General features: G+C 40.9%; 7 protein-coding genes across 7 annotated transcripts; 6 read left to right on the plus strand and 1 right to left on the minus strand.

Annotated features, from left to right (window-relative positions):
- Positions 1-3,248: 3,248 nt before the first annotated feature.
- On the plus strand, positions 3,249-6,201 carry BDB00DRAFT_762868 (cytochrome P450; the record flags this gene model as incomplete). Its single annotated transcript, XM_053119357.1, has 8 exons — positions 3,249-3,393; positions 4,277-4,427; positions 4,530-4,582; positions 4,708-5,184; positions 5,289-5,537; positions 5,627-5,822; positions 5,915-5,939; positions 6,022-6,201. The coding sequence occupies 8 exons, from the start codon at positions 3,249-3,251 to the stop codon at positions 6,199-6,201; spliced, it is 1,476 nt and encodes a 491-aa protein (XP_052980232.1).
- Positions 6,202-7,497: 1,296 nt separating this feature from the next.
- BDB00DRAFT_821391 (pyridoxal-dependent decarboxylase) lies at positions 7,498-9,359 on the plus strand. Its single transcript, XM_053123388.1, has 5 exons — positions 7,498-7,852; positions 7,993-8,377; positions 8,501-8,856; positions 8,941-9,012; positions 9,097-9,359. Exons 1-5 carry the CDS (start codon positions 7,558-7,560, stop codon positions 9,339-9,341), a joined length of 1,353 nt encoding a protein of 450 aa, XP_052980233.1. The 5' UTR covers positions 7,498-7,557; the 3' UTR covers positions 9,342-9,359.
- Positions 9,360-9,705: 346 nt separating this feature from the next.
- On the minus strand, positions 9,706-12,413 carry BDB00DRAFT_871972 (uncharacterized protein; the record flags this gene model as incomplete). Its single annotated transcript, XM_053126892.1, has 2 exons — positions 9,706-11,366; positions 11,462-12,413. The coding sequence occupies 2 exons, from the start codon at positions 12,411-12,413 to the stop codon at positions 9,706-9,708; spliced, it is 2,613 nt and encodes an 870-aa protein (XP_052980234.1).
- A 3,306-nt stretch (positions 12,414-15,719) lies between these two features.
- On the plus strand, positions 15,720-16,338 carry BDB00DRAFT_871974 (uncharacterized protein; the record flags this gene model as incomplete). The annotated part of the gene is made up of 3 exons (XM_053126893.1): positions 15,720-15,863; positions 15,947-16,174; positions 16,264-16,338. The coding sequence occupies 3 exons, from the start codon at positions 15,720-15,722 to the stop codon at positions 16,336-16,338; spliced, it is 447 nt and encodes a 148-aa protein (XP_052980235.1).
- Positions 16,339-18,047: 1,709 nt separating this feature from the next.
- BDB00DRAFT_821411 (uncharacterized protein) lies at positions 18,048-18,311 on the plus strand. Its single transcript, XM_053123389.1, has one exon. It carries the CDS (start codon positions 18,082-18,084, stop codon positions 18,268-18,270), a length of 189 nt encoding a protein of 62 aa, XP_052980236.1. The 5' UTR covers positions 18,048-18,081; the 3' UTR covers positions 18,271-18,311.
- Positions 18,231-20,084, plus strand: BDB00DRAFT_352321 (uncharacterized protein). The gene is made up of 7 exons (XM_053117046.1): positions 18,231-18,311; positions 18,394-18,483; positions 18,576-18,695; positions 18,792-18,897; positions 19,012-19,291; positions 19,388-19,532; positions 19,635-20,084. The coding sequence occupies exons 2-7, from the start codon at positions 18,432-18,434 to the stop codon at positions 19,757-19,759; spliced, it is 828 nt and encodes a 275-aa protein (XP_052980237.1). The 5' UTR covers positions 18,231-18,311; positions 18,394-18,431; the 3' UTR covers positions 19,760-20,084.
- Positions 20,085-20,253: 169 nt separating this feature from the next.
- On the plus strand, positions 20,254-20,485 carry BDB00DRAFT_821425 (uncharacterized protein). Its single transcript, XM_053123390.1, has one exon. It carries the CDS (start codon positions 20,264-20,266, stop codon positions 20,459-20,461), a length of 198 nt encoding a protein of 65 aa, XP_052980238.1. The 5' UTR covers positions 20,254-20,263; the 3' UTR covers positions 20,462-20,485.
- Positions 20,486-21,975: the final 1,490 nt, after the last annotated feature.

Here is a 21,975-nt window from a genome sequence, read left to right on the forward strand (position 1 = left end):
ACGAACAATGGCGATGATTACGAGCTCAGCATCAATAGATCAACGGTGGCCTAGAAGCAGACCAGTCATAAGGCCTATATCAATTGGCTTGTAGAATACACCAAAGCCCAATTATAATACAAAATATGTGTACTGAAAAGACTATTTTGAGTATTAAACAACCACGAACATAAATACAGCCATCAAACCATCATGATGGCCAAACTAAATACTCTAATGCACAATCCCTGTTTTACTGCAACTTTTCCTGCTCGTGGCATGACGGAAAGTAGGTTATTTAGAGCCTCCTTGATGAGTGGTACATGCGAGCATTACTAAAGAAATAGACAAACAAAGTATATTGTTTTAGCGCACGTGCGGCTTAAAAGGATTGCTCTAGCTCATTACTATCATGGTGATATTTACAATGTGCATAGTAAATAATAGTAGCCACTTTCTGCATACTTTTTATGCACGCAGTACATTAACTGAATCTGTCTCTTGGAAGGCTTAGCCAATCATTATTGATTACATCACTATTCATATGTTTGGTCTTGTCCTTTCAGTGAGAGATTTGTAAACTGAGACCATCACCGACCCTGCCAAGCAGGGAGAAGAGTCATGCGCTTTCAACGTGCAATAACACCTCGTTTCTGAACCAGCTTGCTCTATCATAGTAACGGAGCAGCGTGAGAAAAAAAAACAAGCAAAGTAACTTGTTGTATGCGTGATATGCTCGTTACCAGTGCACTGCTGGTTTAACAAAAGCCTACTCCAGTCGAAATCGATCAATATATGAAACAGCAACAGTAGCGAGTATCCCATACAATGCATACATGCGGCTATCCATAACGAAATATTCTCACCCTTTTTGCACTTCGTCTGATTATGTTCCAGTATTTCAGAAAAAGAAAGTACTGTATGTGTATGCACATCATTGCATCTCACAGCATTTTCCCTTTTTAGCTCGTACCCGAAGCAGACTACTAAGCAGTCAAAATAGAATCGGTCCAAAATAGTGCATAAAGTAAATAGTGACTTTTCAATGTTTGTGAAGCCCTCACAAAGCGAAACAGGGTATATACGTAGACGTGCTTTGATGATTCTAAAGACAAGAACAACAATGCCTCATGCAAGACTTGAAATTTACCTGAGTAGATCGGCTTAGCATCTTGTAGTAGTAGCGGCTTGCTGGTGTCCTATAACGTCCGACAACACTCGTTTGTCGCCGTTGGTTTGATGTATAGGAAACTTGCTTCCGATTATTACAAACATAATAGAAACAAGTTGTACTGTACTTACTGCTTGTAAAAACTATAATTAGCGTATCACGACCCATTTTTAGCAGTGTTCTTTTTTAAAGGACCTTTGAGCAGGATTTAGAATGTTTAATGTAGTTACTAATAGATGATGATAAAAGGTCACTAATAACTATTCCATTTACTTCCAACTTCTATCTAAATCTCCTTTTCGCCCATCTACTTAACTAATAAAAGATATATAGTTGCCTAGTATTGTGACTCTAAATGTATGCCGCCTATATCTCGAAGGAGCCTCACATTTCCATGCAGAAATACAGTATTCTAGACCGACGAGAGCTTTCTCGTAACAACAGACATAAATACCTTTTCCTATCGAGTATACAGTATCCACATGAGCATCACAGCGTACATTATAACAGATCGATGTTATTTTGGTTTCTCGTGACCTCCATATTGAGTTTGAGATTGTACATAACTGTATAGTGCTTTTAGTTCGTCCTTTGCAGCCCCAAAAAGCCATCAACGGCTTTCGGAATTGCTTGAAGAAAGTTGTAGCATGGGCTTTTTCCACCCCTTCGTTTCGAAATGTGCTATAGTAGCCAGCACCATCTGAGGCTTGGTCGCTTCTCCATAAATGTATCCCGGCGGGCTTCCGGTGCAGCGTCTATCTAGTGTAAGCAATGATTGATATCAATCCACTTGTAGTATTTTAATACCCTATCGCAAAATATAACAGTTTTTAGTAAATGTGTTATTAAAAAGCTGCTCTGCCCCATCATAATTGCTTACAACGTATTCTCACCGATGTTGTTCTGAATTGAAAGCTATAGCTTCATCTGGATAAAACAGTTATGTAATCATGTAAATATACGTCTGTGTAGATCTACAGGTTTCTAACAGTAAATTTTGCCGAATACCACGATGATCCATATGTTTTTTTGCCAAACTTTATCTAAGATTAGTGGAGTTTTCCTGCTTGATTCATAAACACACATATACGCGGAATCTAGATGGATTATGATGATAAATTCCGGTTACATAAAGCCCAGCATCAATCATATCCGTAGAGGCAAATGTAAGCTCACGACTGCACCACTGATGACCACCTATTTCACGCCAAAACTAAACATTATAGGGAACAACAAAATGGGATCGGATTACTATAAAGATCTGGCCTTGCATTCAGATATATGCTTTTCTAAAACTTTTACTGTTTGGGTGCGGATTGACAGGACATGATTTACTGAATTCCGGACCTTTTTCTACAGCAATAGGAGGTCGGGTGCACTATCTGTCCAGGGTGCATCAGCAATGATATTTCCATGTTACTGTGTACATGAAAATTCGGGAGGCATGACGTTAGTAGGGTGTAGCGATTATACAATTGATCGGCCTGCTTATTCGGAGGCGATTATTCTCGCAAATATGTTGCGACAATGAGACGAGTCTAGACAGATTATGTAGTAGAAACATTACTATCACGAACCTTTATTCTTTCTTGTTCCATTGTAATTTTCTGTACTGAATTTAATGGTTACTACCAATCTACTGACGTTAACGATGACAATAAAGGTTACTATCATACACCTTTAATAATAGCGCCGCTCTCCCCAAAAGTGGAATGCACTTGCAAAGAGCAGTAACGGATTTTGCATGGTGAAAGGAGGTCACAGTCCAAGATGACTACTCCGGGATTTTCCCTTTGCATGTGTCTACATGTTTTTGTGGCTTTGTGTGAAGAAGCACACCAAGGGTTTAGCATCAACGAGATGGTTATTCTATAGTATATTATGGAAAGCAGCTTGTGCTTTTCGATCTGCGCAGAGATTCAATTTTGATGTCTGTATTAAAGAGTCGAGCTAGTTTTGTACATACTTTAACTTTTTATTGCTCAAAGGCTTGACAACAAGGATGCAACTACTGTGTTCTCTTTTACAGCAGTTTACTGGTAAATCATAGCCAAATACTATACCTCTTACATGACAAGAAAGCGCCAGGTTGCGGCTGATGCATACACTTATTAAATATAGAGAATATATCAACTGTAAACCAGACAATGCCACGACCTTCTCACGGTCCTGTTACTTGTATGAGACTTTCATTTTCGGAGTAGGAGAACGACCCCAAATGCAAGTGTGGCATTCAAAGATGGGTACTACAAAAATCAATGTCTGCAGAACTGTTATTATCAAAGCCCACTATTACCCCTCAATTATATTTTGCCTTGCCGTGCGTACGAAGAGCGACAATGATACTAGCCATGTTTGATAGATCCCGCTGCTAAATAAAGCACCAACCTCTAAGCTACTGCACTGCCTGTACTACATGTATGTTTACAAAGAACAAGGCATCAGATACAAACAGTCTACTATTTTTACGCTTGCTGGCATACGGTAAGCACAATCAAGCGATACATGGAGCTTGTTTTGATGTCGCTCAGTTGTTTGTCCTAGATTACGAGGAAGAGGGCTTTGCTTTTCTCTGTTTGACTTCAAAATCCTATCCTCTTTTTCTTCACTTTTCTTACTTTCCCTATTTCTTTACTTGTAACTACTGTTTCTCATAAAACATGTCAATGCCGACGATCTTTAGTAGCTTTTCAAACCAGCCTTCGTCACCACAAGTGATGTCTGTCGCAGTGGCTGCATGCTTGGCTCTTTACGGCATGTACCGTTATACATTTATCCTCGCGAAGCCCGAACATGAAATTACTACGACAGGATTATCCAATGGAAATCAACTTACAGCAATGGAGGTTCCTATCGTACCGGGTGCTCTTCCATATTTTGGTACATAAGTAACAACAACAAGTCTCCCCTTCCCTTCAATAAGTGCTAACATTGAAAAAAAAACATTATGATTGTACTTACTGTACATAAAAACAGGTCATCTTTTCCAGGTTCCCTCTGAACTTGCATTCTTCAAGTTTGATGAATGGCATAAAAAATATGGTGAGCGTTTATTGAAGCATAGGCAATACATAAGGCGTAATAGAACGGCAAACGTCGTGCTAAAAAAACAAAATTTACAATCAGGGCCTATCTACCGAATTAAAATGGGCGTCAAACCATGGATTATTATTGGAGATCCTTACATCGCCAATGATATCCTTAAGGTGAAGGGGGCAATCACTGCTGGCCGGCCGTTCCATCTCTACATGTCTCATTATGGCGCGCTTGATGAAAGGTATGCATGCAGCAGAAGAAGTTTTTTGAAATTGAATAACCCGACAAACAAGCTTTACACAAGTATAATTAATAAGACGCTCAACTTTCCTTTCGATGGCAGGGGCTTGGTTTTTACTTATCCGGACAAACGATGGAAAAGCTGCCGTGCAATTGGTACGTTGAGTCGTTAAACAGTGGATCAAAAAATACAATGTATTGGAAGTCATCAAGAACTAAGATGGTCTTCGCCTAACCGTCTTTCTTGCTACCATATTCGTCGTCCCTGATGTCATCACCAGCACAAGGCTTACTTTCACCTAAAGCTGTAGCGGACAAAGTTGAAATGATGCAATCGGAGGCAGCCAAAATTACCGAGCTCATCCTGAAGGGAACCAAAGAAAGCGGATATGTCGATGTTTTCAAATCAATGCAGCTTGCTACGCTCAATATTATCATGCAAACGTGCTTTGGTATTCGAGCAAAGTCGTTGGATGATCCCTTGGCCCACACCATGTTTGACTTGATCGATACCTCAATCAAATTGAGTGCTCCTGACCAAGATATGCAGACTTTTTTGCCAGCCCTCTCGGGTCTCTTGCGTCTCTTTACAAGCAGCGAGAATACCATGCGCGACTTTGTGTACAAAAAGCGAAACCCTGAATTCTGGCGTCTCATTCAAGAAGCCCGCGAAAATGATTCTGACTGCTTTGTAAAAAACATATACCGACTTAAAGAAGAGAATGGTTTGGAAGACGACGATATTCTTGTGTTTATGGGTAGGGATAAAACATCTTTTTGTTTGCATGATTAACTTAAACAGTACTTCTAGCACTTTTGCTTTTTTCTAACGGTGTATCGTCTCTTGCTTTTCTTTAAAAAGTTGATATGATTGAAGCAGCAACTGATACGACAGCAATCACATTGTCATGGTCATTCCTTATTCTCTCTCATTATCCAGACGTTCAACTAAAGGTGCAGAACGAAATAGATACATTTATTACCAAGCACAACCGACTTCCTGTGTACGAAGAAAGGGAGAACTTCCCGTTCATGCTTTCTGTTCAAAAAGAGTCCATGCGGTATCGAGCCGTTATTCCCATGAATTTACCTCATGAAGTCACGAAAGATTGTGAGTATTATCACTACTAGCGAATGAACCGTGCTAAAGCGATAATCCAATGTTAATGTAAGAGACAAAACTAATACTGGCAGTTGTAGTCGAGTACAACGGATACCTGATACCAAAAGGCACCGCCATTTTAGCTTCAACATACACGTTGAACCTCAGCGAAGAATTCTATGACAACCCAAGAGAGTTTATTCCGGAGCGGTATTTATATGACAAAAGGCCATTATCCGTTTCGGTGAATGCGAATTCTCAGACTCGCGATCAGTTTGTCTTCGGTTGGGGACGGTAAGAAAACTATTACTAACAGCTCATCATCAGCTTAAAGGAACTCTTCCTGTTCTCATTACTTTTTATTTTTATATTCTCGCTGGTATAAGACGTATTTGCCCGGGTGTCCACATGGTACGACCCTTAATGATTGCTACTTGTTGACTATTTATTAAGCGAGAAACCACTAAACTAAATGTTGCTTTTATTCCTATAGTCTGACGTGGAATTATTCAACTTTTGGGTACGCATCTTAGCCACAGCGAGGATTGAGCCACCATTGCTAAATGGACAGCCGGTATACCCGGATCTCAACGCCTACCATGATGGTGGCCTTACAGTTGGACCTTCTGAAACTAAATTGCGGTTTGTTGAACGACACGATCGACTCATTTGATTGGCACTAAATCAGTTGAAAAAATAAAAATACGAACAAATAAACAGAACGTTATTTGTACTGATGATAATACAGCGCATCCAAACAACGCTGGATATATTTATAGTTCCCACTATAATATGATGTGCTTCGACTCTGATTATGGCTGTCAGTGGCAGGTAAACACAGAGAAATACAATTATTACATTCTCCTACTCAAGCGCTCTATTCAACGGATTGTACACTGCACAAAAGAGTATGCTGCTTTGCTGTTGTGATGACTACGTCTTTATGAAGAAACACTATTAGTTGTTGGATCATACTATATACTCATTTTTTCACACCGCACAATGAATGCTCGTATCGGCTTAGCATACGTCTGCATTCTTTGCAATCGGTAAACCAAGGTCGATGAATACATGCAATAGCGATATGAAGGAAGACAATATTTAGTTGCTTGCAACTTGCTGTGCTGTTGTCAGACACAGTACACAATGTTATGTACGAATCGGTGGAAGGCTGTTCTAAAACTACCAGTTTTGTTCATGCAAGCTCAGCCTCTGAAAGATTCATAAACTGAATTGTGTCAGCTAATAGTAAATGGATTTGGGAAGTAGGTAGTAAATGGTGATGGGCATAATACATTTGTGTTATGCATAATGCTATTGAGCCAGAAGTTTGTTCCTTTTGTATGAAGAATAAATTGTTTCTAAGGTATGAACAGCATCTTGAATACTACTATCAATCCATTCCATAGCTACGATGGCCTCGCCATTCCCTTTAAGCCACGTACTAGTGACAAACCAGTTGCTGCCTTGTCGGCTATGAAGTTTCCATCTTGTTGCTAGAATCATTGAAGAGCGTATGCTGATCCCTCGTATGTATGGTCGCATTTTTTTAGCTTTCGAAATGAGTCCTGTGATAGCTAATTTAGTAGGCTACTTTTTGGGAGAAATTTACATTGTGATGTCTTGTAGTATTTTGTACATAACATGCATAACAACATTAATGCATTCTATTGGGCCGCTTAAGCCAAAGCCCTGCAGCATTCGACTAGAAGCAAAGCGAAGGGAATTAAGGCTTAGGTTGGCATGTACTTGAGGAAGGCCCGTTAACCCTATTAAGAATGCATTATACCATCATGCAATCATTTTCTTTGTTATAGCATAGCTGCTACATTGACTTCAGCACCATCGTCTCGCGTGCATGAAACTAGCACTAAGCCTGCTTTTTTTTAAAATATCTGGGCTTTGCTTCCATTGTTCTATTTTTAAACTGTTCGATAAAAGGCAGTGTATATTGAATCTCACTTTTCCTGGTACTTTTTCTTGCCGTCAAAACTGCTCTCCTAAGCACGTACATCGCACAGCAGCAGTCATGCTCATTCGTGATTCTACTACTCAAACTCCTCTTTTCCCGGAGAAGACTACTCCACCTTCACCTGATACTATCAACAACGATGACGAAGGATGCATAAGTAATGAGAAGCCAGCGAATTCTGCCGGTAACAGCTATGTTATCAAGAAGGAAGCCATCATGAAAGAGCTACAATACGCTATTCTTAACGAAAAGCTCGGACAAGATGATTGCTTTTACGTGATCGACCTGGGACAACTTCACCGGCAATATCTGAAATGGAAAAGATGTCTTCCGAGAATCACGCCGTACTATGGTAAACCGCAAATCTTTTCACTTTACTCTATACCGTATTCACCTTGGTAACAAATAACCATGTTGAAACTAACATGTATCGTCAAATCCTTCTTTAAATTAACGCACGCCCTCTATCTGCCCGATATATATATACACCAGCTGTCAAATGCAACCCAGACCCAAAAATCATTCAATGCTTGTCTTCGATGGGCCTTGGTTTCGATTGTGCAAGTGGGTTTGAGATGGAAAACGCTTTAAAAAACGGCGCTGATCCTTCCAAGATCATTTATGCGCACACTTGCAAACAAGCTTCCTATCTTCGTTATGCAGCCAAAAACGGTGTTCGGAAGATGACATTTGATAATGTGGACGAACTTTACAAAATCAAATCCTTGTATCCTGACGCCCAGCTGCTGTTGCGTATTCTGACCGACGATACTAAGGCTAAATGGGGTATTGGAATTAAATACGGAGCACCCATGTCGGCCGTTGATAGTTTGCTGGAAACCGCCCAAAAGCTTGACCTTAATGTTGTCGGTGTCAGGTAGCTCTCTACGCGAACTTTATTTTTTATGGCTTCCATATTTACGAGGTTCAAGCATTTGCACAGCTTTGTTAACCAAGAAGCGCTGTCGCTGTTTATTGCCACCTACTCTGCTCATAATAGCTTTCATGTTGGCAGCGGATGCTCTGATACTAACGCGTACCAAGATACCTTGAAAAACTCACGCCACGTTTTCGACCGCGCCAAAGATTTTGGATTTACTTTTACACTCTTGGATATAGGCGGTGGGTTTTTTGGCATTAATTATCCAGGCAAACCAACTTTTGAGCAAATCGCTTCCGTCATCGGCAAAGCTATCGACTCGATGTTTCCTCCAGAAATAGAAATCATGGCTGAGCCTGGCAGATACTTTGCGACGTCTACTCTCACGGTGTGTTGTCAGATTGTCGCACGCAGAAAAGAAAAAGTGCCTCACGAGCCAGACTTTGTCAATAGCGGGATAGGAGAAAAGTATACATGTAATTATAGCGTATACTCCATTGTAACAAGGTCGTTCTCATGATGTGATCGTCAATTAATAACAAGAATCTGTAATATATTAGACTATGTCAACGATCTTCTACACGCCTCGTTTGCCACCCGGTTATTTTACAGCGATGTACTCGAACTGAAAGGTACATGCTATACTATAAGCTGTCAAAAAATAGTACACTAACTATTGAGCACTTGGCCTTATCATCTGCATGAACTTTTATTAGTCTTGATGAAAAACGGGGTGTGCATGTACGGCCAAGAGCATAACGAGGAAGTGTATCCATGCAGTGTGTATGGCCACACGTGTGAGCCCGGCGACCGTCTCACCGAAAACACAAAGCTTCCGTTGATGGAGATTGGTGATTGGATATATGCAGAGAATATGGGTGCATATGCCATGGCTACATGTCATTTCACTGGATTTGACCGTCCAAAAATACTCTATGTTGATACCTCTACACATCAATAATAAAGCTAAATACTTTTACAACCACTACAGTTGATACAGTATCCTCTAAACTTATGAAAGCTTGATATGTGATAATTATTCTTACTCTTCATTACCGATGATGTACTGTATACATTTGTTTCGCTTGAGTCAATATCACAACGTATGAGATTATAACGTATTCGCGTTTCTTTAGGATTAACCCACAATAAGCTTGACTCAGCTTTGTGGTAAACATTTATAATCAGTTGTAATAAGGTACTAGTATGTTTTGCTTAGAGGCAATTCGGTGTTTTATTTGGGGAAGATTGCTATGCTATGCTCGAGTATTTAACATTTTACAGAAAGAGTATAAGATCAAAGGGATGCTTTAAGAGCCATTTTGTTACAGGGATGCTTGTTGTTGCTGTTGTGTAAAAGTAAAGCCACCAGTTGGTGTATTCGGCGCGGGACCGCGTACTCGTATGATTGGTTGCTGTTGTTGTTGTAGCCCACTGTTATTGTCACCAATAACAGCATTGGCAGTAGCAGTAGCAGCAGTAATAGGAGCACGCTCAAGGTAGCCTTCAAAGGATCGCATCTTGCCCTCAGAATTCTCGACATGGATGAGAAGAAAAGGCTGCTTATTATGTTCGGCTGCCATTTTCAGTATTTGTTTTAAATTGTTCGAGCTAACCAGCTTTTCAGGATCATTGATCTTTAGGTAGTTAAGACGTTTGATGATCCCAAGCGCACGTATTTCTCTTTGATCGAGCAGATGGGAATCAGGTCTCGAGGAGGGCGTGGAATCACGATCACGGTGAAGCGTTATCGCCAGCTGACGGATTTGCGAGACTTGTAGGTGGGTAAAGAACGTAATCAGCATATCGTGCGACAACCAAATGCCTTGAATATCGAGTTTACGGATAGGAAATGACGATCGACTGATGATCCTTGCTAAATCAGTCACGAATTGATGCTTCATATATGAATTGGCTGTTTCATAATTGAAATGAAACGTAAGGTCCGACAGTCGAGAGTTGTTGCTGAAGAAAAGACGGGTAAGACCTTTAGATGTTAGCTGCGTTTCTGGCCATTGCTCTTGCGCATGTATATCAATCGAAAGACGGCTTAATTTTGTCAGCAGTCCAAGCGTCTCCAGGACACAATCATCGACTAAATTGGAATGAGAACAAAGGATGTCAACTTGCTCCAATAAAGGACAAGCTCGTATTGCTCTGGACAATAGTTGCGAATCGTTGGAATATGTTTTGAGCTGCAAGGATCGTAAATAAGGTGCTCCATGTTGTGCAAGTAATGTTATGTCGTAGTAATCGTCCGTAGGACCGCTACATCCAATGAAGCGCAGAACTTGTAGGGTGTTACGGTGATGGTGGTGTAACGCATTGAAGCGATCAAACAATTCTTTACGTTGTCGAGGCTTGAGGCCAGAACTGCCGTGCCACATGTTGACAGAAATCTCGTAGAGTCTCCTTCCCCTATTGCCAGTAGTAGTAATGGTGGTAGTTGGGTGGTACTGTTGCTGTTGTTGCTGATCGAAATGAAACCCGGTGTTTTCTGTACTGAACCGTGGGCCGTAACGGAGCGACTGTAGCTGCGCACAATAGGTATGGGTGGCACCTAGTACGGGAGCAAGTAGCCCGTTTCCTCGGAAACTCAATTCCAGACAGACTAGATTCGGGCATTTCTTCAAAATATCGACAAGCAAAGATTCCGGAACCCATAGAGATAAGTCAAGTCGTGTCAGGCTCAGGTTAGGAAGTTGCGGGAGCATAATATGGTCGATCGTTGGAGAAGGTAATGGGGGTGTTGGACGGTTCGCTGCGGCATTGGTATGATTGTGATCATCGTCATTTATGGAATATACTTGTTGGTCTCTTTCCACTATTGTAAGGGATTGCAAGTTTGGGCAAATTTGAGCAACATCGATGAGCACGTATTTTTCGTATGCGAGGTCGTTACAATCGGTGAGTTTGAGTCGTTTCAAGCTGTGTTTGCAAGAATTTAAAAGTTCGCATAACCGATTTTCACTATAACCAGCAATTTCTGTAGCGACAGTATGTATAGTAGTATCAGGCATCATTAGTATTGTGCTACTTCATGCTAGGAAGCATACGCAGATATAACGCGATCATCAATACCTAATGACTCGATACGGAGTTCTCTACGATACATTAGGATAGAAGCCGCCACGTGATGAGAAGGAACTAGCATTCCTGATATGCTGTAGGGGACAGCAGGACGATTCTGAGCAGCATTGGTAGTAGGGAAGAGCATTGGTGGTGGTGGTGGTGGCATTCGGTCGTCATCGTCGTTGTCATCATCGATGGCCTCATTAAGGTCTGGATCTATACTCGGGCGAGAGCGGGGACTATCACCATCCGGAAATTCCAGAACAACGCTTCGTAATTTTGCCGGCAATGCTTTTGAGAGGCATCCCGAGATTAATCTTGTTGACATTCCCAAGTCTTTCGTAGCATCGATGTGTGACCACATGTCTGGCCAGTCGTGCAATAAGAATTTATGCCAAAAGCGACATGTGCTTGCCAATCGTACCCGGTCCTTGATGCATAGTAATGACAAGATACGGCTGAGCACTTCGTATGGCAACATGTGCTGTAACCTCTGATTGCGCTTGTTCAACTCGTCTACGATTTGTTGATGTTTTTGCACCAGCATCATATGTTGCTGCGGATGCGTGGTTGGTGAGACGGCGGTAATTCCTCGTTTGTAGGCATCGATGGCTTCTGGATATTCGCGCTTAAAATAGTATGCACTGGCTTGGGAAAAGTATGAATCGGGATGGTTAGACGCATGTTGGCTTTCGGATAATGCGAGGTCGTATTGATGTTGCATTTCGTAAGCACCGGCGCAGCTCAGGTGAATAGTAGGAAGAACGTCATCATACAGCGTACGAAGTACTGTGGTATATCGCCTGATAGCGTCGGTATATCGTTGTTCATTATATGCTTGCTTGCCTTGTTCGATTGCAGCTTGCATTTCTGCAAGATTGAACTGCACTGGTGTCATGAATGAATAAGCTTCGCCGTGGATTAAAGCAGGTACAGACGATTCAGCAGTTAGCAATGTCATTTGGTTGCTGTGTTAAAACTTAGTAGAGAAAAGAGCGTCCTCCCCTGTTTTTTTATGTACCAGCTGAAACGCCTAGAGAACATGCATCCTCTATTTATGGTACGGTTGTCGTACAGTGAAATCAAATGATTATACATCTGGCAGCTGCTGTGCACACATAAATTTCTGGTATCTAAAGGAAGTAAATGATGTAGATGTAGTGTAAACAGCATAAATCGAATAGGTGGTTCAAAAAGAACCATCGGTCGAAGATAAACGCCCTTGTTCATAGAAGCCATCAGTAGGTTCGATGGAAGAAACAAAGGCGCAGAACCCAGCTTCGCCTTCATAATAAATCTGACTGAGTTTTCTAAATCACACAGAATTGGTGGTTTCGTTATTCATCAAGAAAAATTACGTCAGAGAAGTTTTCAATCACAGAGTAAAACTTTTTCATGTTCCCACAGCGACGCGTCGCAACTGTAATTGCTCACCTACAACAATGGCCTCTGCATCTGATAGCCTTGGATACCTTGTCCGTGTCTTTCCCACCTACCCGACCGAAGTAGTTACAGAGACTTTTGACAACCAGCAACAACTTGACGAGTGGGTTAAAGAAAACCCCAAGCAGCCTGCCAACTTCATCACCAACAACAAGTACATCTCCGTACCCAAGGCTTCAGATGCACGCCGAAACAATACCGGCCGTCCTCGGACAGTTGAACGTAGTATCACTTTTTTTTGTGATCACTCAAGAGAAACATCGGCTCCAGCTATCCCTGCTCTGCCCATAGACTCAACTGAACCTGCTCCCATCAAAAAACGTCGACTTGCAAAACCATCTATTAAAGTAAATTGTCGTGCTCGATACCGTATTCAATACTTATTCTCAGGCAAAATCAAACTTGTATATCACTGGCAACATCAACACCATGACCCTACCGAGATAACCAATGCTACTCGCTCACAACTCCCCGCTGAAACACGTAAATGGATCGAAGAACTTGTCAATAACAAGTTGGAGTGGGATCAAATTCAGGAACATCTGCGTTTGACTGATAAACAACTTCAAGATGTAAGTATCATCTATACATGTAAAGCAAAACTATGATGATAACTTGTAGAGATGCTAACCTGTGGTATCAGCTCGAGGAAGGCGAAGGACCGTTCCCGGAAGCCTTACGTGTGAAGCAGCATCATGTCATGAATATCATCGCCAACCAACAGTCAAGATTAGCAAGAAAAGATTTAATCGATAAAGAAAGTGTAGTCAAGTGGCTTCTCTTTTTAAAAGATCAAGGTTATCAAACGTTGGAATATATCACGGATTCTACTTTTGTTGTTGCATGGATATCATCACGACAAGCTTTGGTAAGAAAAGATATATACTTAAATATAATGCAATGTTCGTATATTAAGATGCATATGTGCTTTATAGCTGCTCAAGAAATCAAATGAGATCTGTATTGATGCCACACACAAGACTTGCAAATCTATCATCAGTGGTCGGGCTGATGCGTATCTGTTTTCTATCGTTGCCAAGCATACAGTTACTGGACAAGGTTACCCTCTTGCGTTTATGATCACAGATAAAGAAGATAGTGAAAATTTGCAAGTATGGTTTCGATGGCTCCGAGACAGAATTGAATACACACCAACAAGGATCATGATCGATTGCAGTCCAGTTGAAATTAACAGCATCAGAGCAGTTTATGGTCATCAAGTTCAAGTTCTTCTGTGTCATTGGCACATCAAAAGAGCATGGGAAAAGCACATCACGTCCAAGGTACCATTTAGTTAGCCACATTATCGTATATTCAATATAACCTTCTTTTTTCTATATGTTGGGTTATAGATCAAAACTACTCTGTCAACAGCGGATACGAAGAAAAGAAGAGATGAAGCTCGTTCTGCCCTTGGTTCTTTGATGAATTGCAAAACCGTCGTTGAATTTGTGCAGGCTTGGTTAACAATTGGCGGGATACATATGAGCATTTTATGGCTGTGTGTTGGACTATTGGGCATCATAAGCATCATCTTTGGAGCAAGGCTTGGAGAGAGGTACGTTTTAGGCTCGTTTTAGCTTTATTTTGCGCTTCAACATAATGCACGGTTGTATATTCTTTAGAATGCGTCCTTCCATACAAATAATCTGATCGAAAGCTGGCATTCCAAACTTAAACGCAAATATCTTCCATACAGTCGCAATCATCGTGCTGATCGTGTAATCTATATGTTGACGCAGTTTTTGAAAATGATTACCGTGCTCAAGTCCTACGTATTTTGGCTGGTGTCGAAGAAACAACAGCGACTAGAGAAGCTTAACAAACGAAAGAGAAGCCTGCAAAAAATCACCAGATGAAGCTGACCGGATGATAACTATCCATGATGATCATGTATGTACCACTTCTGTATGTGTGCGTTTACTTTTACAATTGCTGATCGTACTGTGGCAATAGGTTACCTATCAATCTTTTGCTAGTTCTGCATTGTATACTTTAAAGCTTGAAGAAACTGATAGCAATGGCGTTATTGGTTCTTGTAGTTGTGAAGATTTTAAAAGCGTAACCAACCATGCAAGCATATATATCTTAGCGCATATAACACCACCATTCTAGTAATCATAAACCAAAGTTTCCCTCGCCAATCAACAACAGCATCATCGTCATTACCAGCATCATCTTTAGTCAACAACATTAACAGCATCTATGCAACTAGCACCATCCTCACAGCACCAGCAGCGGCAACATAGAAACGATCTGCTCGCTGAATATGAACGCTCGACAAATCAACTTGATAATCTATTTGCAAGAAACAAATCAAACATATCTACAACACAACTAGAGAATTGATTGTTCTACAGAAAAGGCTATACACAGTCGTAGAAAAAATCATCAATCCAAATGCATGTCCCTCTCGTCAACAATGAAGAATAAAATAAATATTTAGCAGAGATACTTATTACATATATTTTGTTTTCTAATACTCTTGGTTGGACTTGGTATATATTTGTTCGGATAAAGCTGTTGGACTTGCAATATGGGACATGGGATTTGTGAACTGATCAATGATAGCGCCGCTATCTAAATTATCAACAAAGGCAAAGCCATAAGTGTGCATGGATCATGTGTCATCATTAGCAATAGTAATACACATCAACCAAGAAGCACTAAACAGGGAAAGAAGCGTATTGAGAAACAAGAATTAGACAGGTAGTATATCAGAGTCTTCAAAAAAGATAAACAGATATATTAAGTTTTTGTGTCTATGCTGATACAATAGCTTTAACCTCTTGATCCTTCGTCGTCAATTTAAACATTATCAACCATGCCGTTATGGGAAGCCCAAGATATCGCGATTTTGATACAACAAAAGCAGCAATATCCGCATGCGTCTTGGGAATATATTGCGCGAATAATTGGCAACCGCCACACACCTTCAGCCTGCAAGGCACGATATCGTCAATACAAGGTGAGTATGATATTTGAAAAACAGAAAGAGCTATTGCGGTATCGTGTATTATAAATTTATCATAATATGTTGCATATTTCTAGCCACCGTTACCTTCTCATTGGACTCCAACTCAGCGATATTACCTTGCAAAGCTGCGCGCATCCAAACCCCCTTTATCATGGAACGAAATAACTTCGCGGGTGGATCATCCGCCAGAAGAATGTGAGGAGGTTTATCGTCACCAGATAAACCATAGAGAAATCGTTTATGCCAGAGGAGTTGTGGAAGGGGAAATTAAAAGAGCAGAGCAAATACAGCTTAAAATGGATGTAAGTAATCATCGTCCAATCTTACACTGACTATATAATAGAAGGTGATTAATAAATAAAAAGCTGGATAACTTAATATCTTTTTTTAGTTGCATCCTATTCGATGGGGTCCCATCGTAGGTGATCGGCGCAACAAGCATTGGACCCAAGAGGCGCTGGTTTAATCCTAGCACGACTATCTTTCTTTCACATGCTCAAAAGGTGATATACACATGGGTTAATCATTTGCATAAAAGATATATCTTCTTGTTAATAGTCACCTGCGAATATTATCATTAATTTTTTTCAAGAATTTTCTTTAATAAATGGTGCCTTTTCAAAATCATAGTGCACTTGTGGTAAACCACACTACTTTGAGATTGATCCGGACAACTCATCCCACTCCGCCGTCTTTGTAACCAGTAGAAAGCAGTAGAGAGAACACCACACACACGAATGAATCACAATATTACATAATTAGCGCCATATCAATGATCTCTCAAACATGGATCACAATCGAGAATAACTCAGAACCAACCATTGTATACACATTGTCCTATTCTCGAGTTAGTCAGCACTTCCTTTGAATCTAGCTTATATGAGTTGAGCGAAGTGTACCTGTCAAAGAGCTTTTTTTTTTTGAATGAGCCAGGTGGAGGCTGAAATTTTATTGGTTGGTCACACGTTCAATGTCAAAGAGCAGATACCAATTCCAGCACAGACAAAGGTGAAATTCGCCAAACAAGGAGCACACTGATCAAGACAAAGATGACTCTTTACAATCGGAAGGCAGCGTTCATTGTCATGACCGCCAAACTCAACCTTACCATCCTTCTTCATCTTTGAAACATCCGAAACCTAGCATGTCCGCGATCCATTCATTAGTTCATCCAAACGGAAGTCTTGACAGCATATCCAAGAGTATATAAAGGGTTGTTAATTCATTCAAAAAAAATCATCTCATATTTGACTCTCACAGTATTTCATATTGTCTTTTATTCAATCTCTTTTCTCTTATTATCTATTCACAACCCACGTTCACACAGCACTCCTTCTCTCAAACAAGGTTTTCTTTTCTCCTTCTTACAACTTTCTCTCCAATAACTCTCTTTCTATCTTATCACTATTGTTTTATATTCATAAAGCCTTGCACCTTTATACTCAATACTAAAAATGGTGTCTATCAGTGTCGTGGACGACAGCGACACTGATATGACTATGTCACCAATCGACTCGTTTGATACCGACAATATGCTCGTCGATAATGACCCAACCACTGATGCTTTTTCGGAAGCGAGCGATGGTGCGGCTATGATGGATGTAGACGACGAAAATATTGGTTTTGACAACGTTAATGACTACTATGACGACCTGGACAACGACACTAGCTCGGACATTACATCATTTGCCGAGAATGAGTACTCCTATGATGAAATAGCGTACATGGAGCAAGAAGGAGCAGCAGGTACTGTTAATATTGTCTTTCCACTTGTCTTCTGTATATGATTTTTATGAGCATGTATATAGTAGACTCACTATGGTTGTACCTTTATATTATTTCCTACATAGAACCGGAGCCAGACTTCATTCGCGACACGTTTTACGGCCGTGCATATACATGGCGATTAGCCAGTCGCAAATGCAAGTTGAGGGTAGCATTAAATGATAATCGTGAGCTGTACAGGGTTCGTACACCATTTATAAAGCCGACACCAAGATTATCTATGATTATCTGGACAGAAAAGCTAAAACAATCTTATATTACCGCTTTAAAGGCTTACCTTCGTTCGTTAGCTGAGTGGTACCAAGTACTTCGCAGAGACGCCTTGAACTTGATTAATCTGCATGCTCTGCTTGCATACGAAAGCAACGGTGAGATACCCATGCCAGAATTAGACAATCAAACGTATTGGGCTACGGCATTTCGGATGGTGATCACCAATCCAACGCAAGAGGCACCTATACCGGCTCGCGTGAGAATAATTTCTGTTGCTTGGGATGAATTGTGCATAATATGTACTGTATGTCGCGGAGCATGCAACACTGACAAGCTTTTTACATTATTGACTTCAATAGACTCCAAACCGCTACGCCGTTCTACGCGATATCTTCAATAATCATTATCAGCCACAACGCCGGAATGCGGAAACAGGAGAAGGTATTAGATATACCGATATGACGCTTTGAAACTGGGTAAATGTAAAACAATGATAGATGTTTGATACTGACTTTCTTAACAGCGTTATACGATCTTCCTGTTCTTCGTCAAGACTTATCAATGTCCTTGTTGGCTCGATTAGCAGAGCTGTTTGCAGTAAAGGCTAAAACCAGTAAGTGTAGTGTACACGCAATTACTTACATGCTCTATATATATCTGTTAAACCATAGAAATACTTATTAACTGAGGATATAATATTTGTAGATGCCATGAACCACCTATGCGCCAACATTCCTGTTTTTCTCAAGCGTTTATGGGTCGCATATCTGAGTCATCTGCGCCATGAACATAACCTTACCTTTCGAATCAGCATCTCTAACATGGGTAAACAAAAGAATGATTTTCTTTTCTACTTAAATTGGTAATACTGGAGTGTTGAAAAATATCTCACCGCTATTTTTTATGGTGATCTGCTTATAGCAAAAGAAATCTGTAATTTGATCACAACGCACAGAACTCATTTGACTCAGCGTTTAATTGAACGAATTCCAGCAGCAATCTTTACTGAGGTGCTTCAATATTTCAAGTAAGAAATTACACATAATTTCTTTTTAATTTGTTATGATGATTATATAGATACAACACATAGATAAACACACAGTTATAACTAAGACGGTGTACCTAATTTCAACTTTTTTAGCCAACACACTGCACGATTCGAACAAGCATATGCCGGCGTGAATATCGCACGCATAGTACAGCGACCGTCCATATCTGGCCCTGCAATGCTAGTGAATTCGCTATCCTTTTATATCTGGCTGTCACTTGAAGCCCAGCCTTTCCAATTCTGTCCCAAGTGGACTCCACTACCACTTGCCAGTCACCGCATTAGATTCATGCCGGTCGACCTTGAAACTATGTATTACATCGTACGCGAAGTGGACGAGCGAGATCCTGCACAAGTGCCGGATAATATTGTGGTAATGATATGCGTTTTTACTCTCTTTGTGTTTCCAGTTATTAAAAGATGTTATTTGTTTATTTACTGGCTTGTTTCCATCGATGCATAAATCTAGAGACCAAATAACGTTCCTGGTCGTGGACGTTGCTTGTCATATCGTGTTTTCAGACAGCAAGATCCTGAGCTGCTTGAAGGCTTCTGGGAGTCGCTATTTAATATCGGTCACATAGAGCCGCGACGTTGCCGATACGCAGTCGAAGGTAGATTCCGTATACATTTTGAATAGTCACAAAGTGGTATCTTTTGATAGTTATATCTAAACTCATCTATCTCATATACATTTATAAATATGATGTGCCCAGGTCAAGGTGTTGTGCCCCCAGAAGACCGCGAGCTCAAACTCTTCAATAACACATTCGAAACGGATGGTGTCGCCATTGTGTTCCATTTTCGCAGGCCTGTGACAACGCGGCGTGGAGGTTGGTAGTACCCTCATAGCATGCAATATTAAAAGTATGTATTTGGTCATGACGAGATCTCATAAATCTATTGTTAGAGTATATGCCTTCTAGCTCCAAACAAGTTAAACGCTTTCCTCGTGAAATTGACGTCACACAGTGGAGAAGAGGAATGTATCATCTTTCCAAAGAGCCAGATGGTCTTGATGCAGAGCGGCTTCATAATTTTCGAACAGTGTTCATAGACCCAGGTATATATCTAATCATTCTCAAAATATGTAACGTTATCTAAGTAGATATTTTGTATATTACTTTAGGCATCCGGTCTCTGGTCACTGCTGTAGACACTCTTGAGCCGCTCGAAACACCTGAAGCGAGAGCAGAGCACGTATATCAGCTAAATAACAGAACATACCAGTGAGTACTGCGTGCAGTATATTTACTTTTAGCAAGTATGAGCGTGTGTCCGCGCTTTTTACATCTGATGCCAACATGTTTGATTTTGTACATAACCCTTTTTCAGGTTCCAGTCCATGTTCAAGTGGGCGCTCCAAAAGGAAAACAAAAATCGAGCACGCTATGCTCATGTCGAGCGACAGGCTCATCCGGATCAAGATATCCCGGAGATACAGGAGGTGTATGATATGTTGAGAGGACATCCGGCTTCAGCGCCTACTTCGGAAGGTTTCCGAAATTACATCAGAATGTTGAGTGGCGTGCACAGACAGTAAGTTACTCAGCTATGTCGATATATACTGGAACACCGTGATCATCATTTTGGCATGAGTATTCACTCTAGTTTTTTTTTTTTTTTTGAAAAAAAAAATAGCATCCCATGAACAATTTAACAAACATTTCTTTCACCGGGAAACGTTACTCACTCTTTTTTCTGCGCGCAAAGCGCATTGGGAGAATCTTGCCAACAGATTGATAGGGTTGGATCACCGTGAAGATGTAAGTATCTTTCTGTGTATGAGTACTTCTTTGATAAGTCGCAAAAGCTAATATGGTTGCTTCAAGGTACCTCTCCCTTTCTTCAATAAGGCCTCCAAACGCGAACGCAAAGCTCACCGCCGCCGGTTTCGCCGACCGCGCCGCGCACATGCAGGATTCAGAGTGGAAGACAATTGTATTGTAGCATATGGTGATGGAAGGTTTAAGCCCTCCTTCAAAGGATTTGAACCTATTCCTGTTGAGGTAAATAAGAAAATTTATCTGGCAGACGTGGTGGAACGTTAATTAGTGACGAATGAAGCGAGTGTCCTTGCTATGAATTGACGCCTCTATTATAAATAACTTTGTAGACGTTCCGGGCGGTTCTAGCAAGACGTGTAATGGTCATGCTCATCGATGAGTATCGAACCAGTGTTGTGTGCAGTGCTTGCGATGCGAACACGCGTCAATTTCGAGACCGTCCAGGAAGTGTTCAAGTGTGTCGCGAGCACACAAAGCGGAGAATTCGTCGGATCCGCGAACGTGCTGAAGACGATGGACACAGGAACAATGCCCGACGGCAGCTCTGGTGTGTGGATGACGACGGCCATAACCTTTGGCCAACATCGACTTGCAACGACCGTCAAAACGCTGGTACGTAATATAGGCTTTGTTACTTTCTATCGTGTATACAAGAAGTTTGTAAACAGTGAGAGAGCTTCAATAGCTAATATTAATGGTTGTAATAATATACCAAAACTTATTTTCCAGCTGGTTCCCAATTATCCGTGTATCCATTGAAGTTCTGCGATCATTGTCCTGTACCTACTGTAAGTAGCTAGTATTTGATTGTTTTATTACATCAGTGCCTTGATAATGCATCATGCGACTTGCGCATAAGCTTACATTATCTATACATATAGTTGTGGGACCGTGATAATAATGCTGCCCGAAACATTGGTCGTATCTTCATGCAATACGTCCAAACTGGTAATTTGAGATCGCGACCACCGTCGATGCGTCGTCCCGCTGGAGAAAATGTATTAGACGATGCCCACGACGACGAGTTTGAAGAGGAGGAGGAAAACGAAGAAGAAGAGAAGAAGAGAGGCCTTGGCGCCTGTCATGGAGTGAGTGGAGGGCCACTCCAACGAGATACAAATGGGGGGAGGTAAGTATCTTATTCCATACTCGTTTCTTTACTTTTGTAACAGCTGTCTAACTTTTGTTTCTTTTCATGCATACGCTTTAATACTTCTTTCCTTCTTTCTGTTGCATTTATTCTCCGCTTCTTATTTCTAATTTTTCTTGA

This window comes from Zychaea mexicana (assembly GCF_025766255.1).
Source record: "Zychaea mexicana strain RSA 1403 chromosome Unknown BDB00scaffold_32, whole genome shotgun sequence".
In the NCBI taxonomy this organism is placed as follows: Eukaryota; Fungi; Mucoromycota; class Mucoromycetes; order Mucorales; family Lichtheimiaceae; genus Zychaea; species Zychaea mexicana.

Coding starts and splice junctions, on each gene's coding strand:
- BDB00DRAFT_821391 (XM_053123388.1), top strand. CDS start 7,558: ATGCTCATTCGTGATTCTACTACTCAAACTCCTCTTTTCCCGGAGAAG. Junction 7,853..7,992: donor GAGAATCACGCCGTACTATG/GTAAACCGCAAA, acceptor TATATACACCAG/CTGTCAAATGCAACCCAGAC. Junction 8,378..8,500: donor CTTAATGTTGTCGGTGTCAG/GTAGCTCTCTAC, acceptor TGCTCATAATAG/CTTTCATGTTGGCAGCGGAT.
- BDB00DRAFT_821411 (XM_053123389.1), top strand. CDS start 18,082: ATGGTGATCACCAATCCAACGCAAGAGGCACCTATACCGGCTCGCGTG.
- BDB00DRAFT_352321 (XM_053117046.1), top strand. CDS start 18,432: ATGTCCTTGTTGGCTCGATTAGCAGAGCTGTTTGCAGTAAAGGCTAAA. Junction 19,292..19,387: donor AAGTGCCGGATAATATTGTG/GTAATGATATGC, acceptor GCATAAATCTAG/AGACCAAATAACGTTCCTGG. Junction 19,533..19,634: donor TTGCCGATACGCAGTCGAAG/GTAGATTCCGTA, acceptor TGATGTGCCCAG/GTCAAGGTGTTGTGCCCCCA.
- BDB00DRAFT_821425 (XM_053123390.1), top strand. CDS start 20,264: ATGTTCAAGTGGGCGCTCCAAAAGGAAAACAAAAATCGAGCACGCTAT.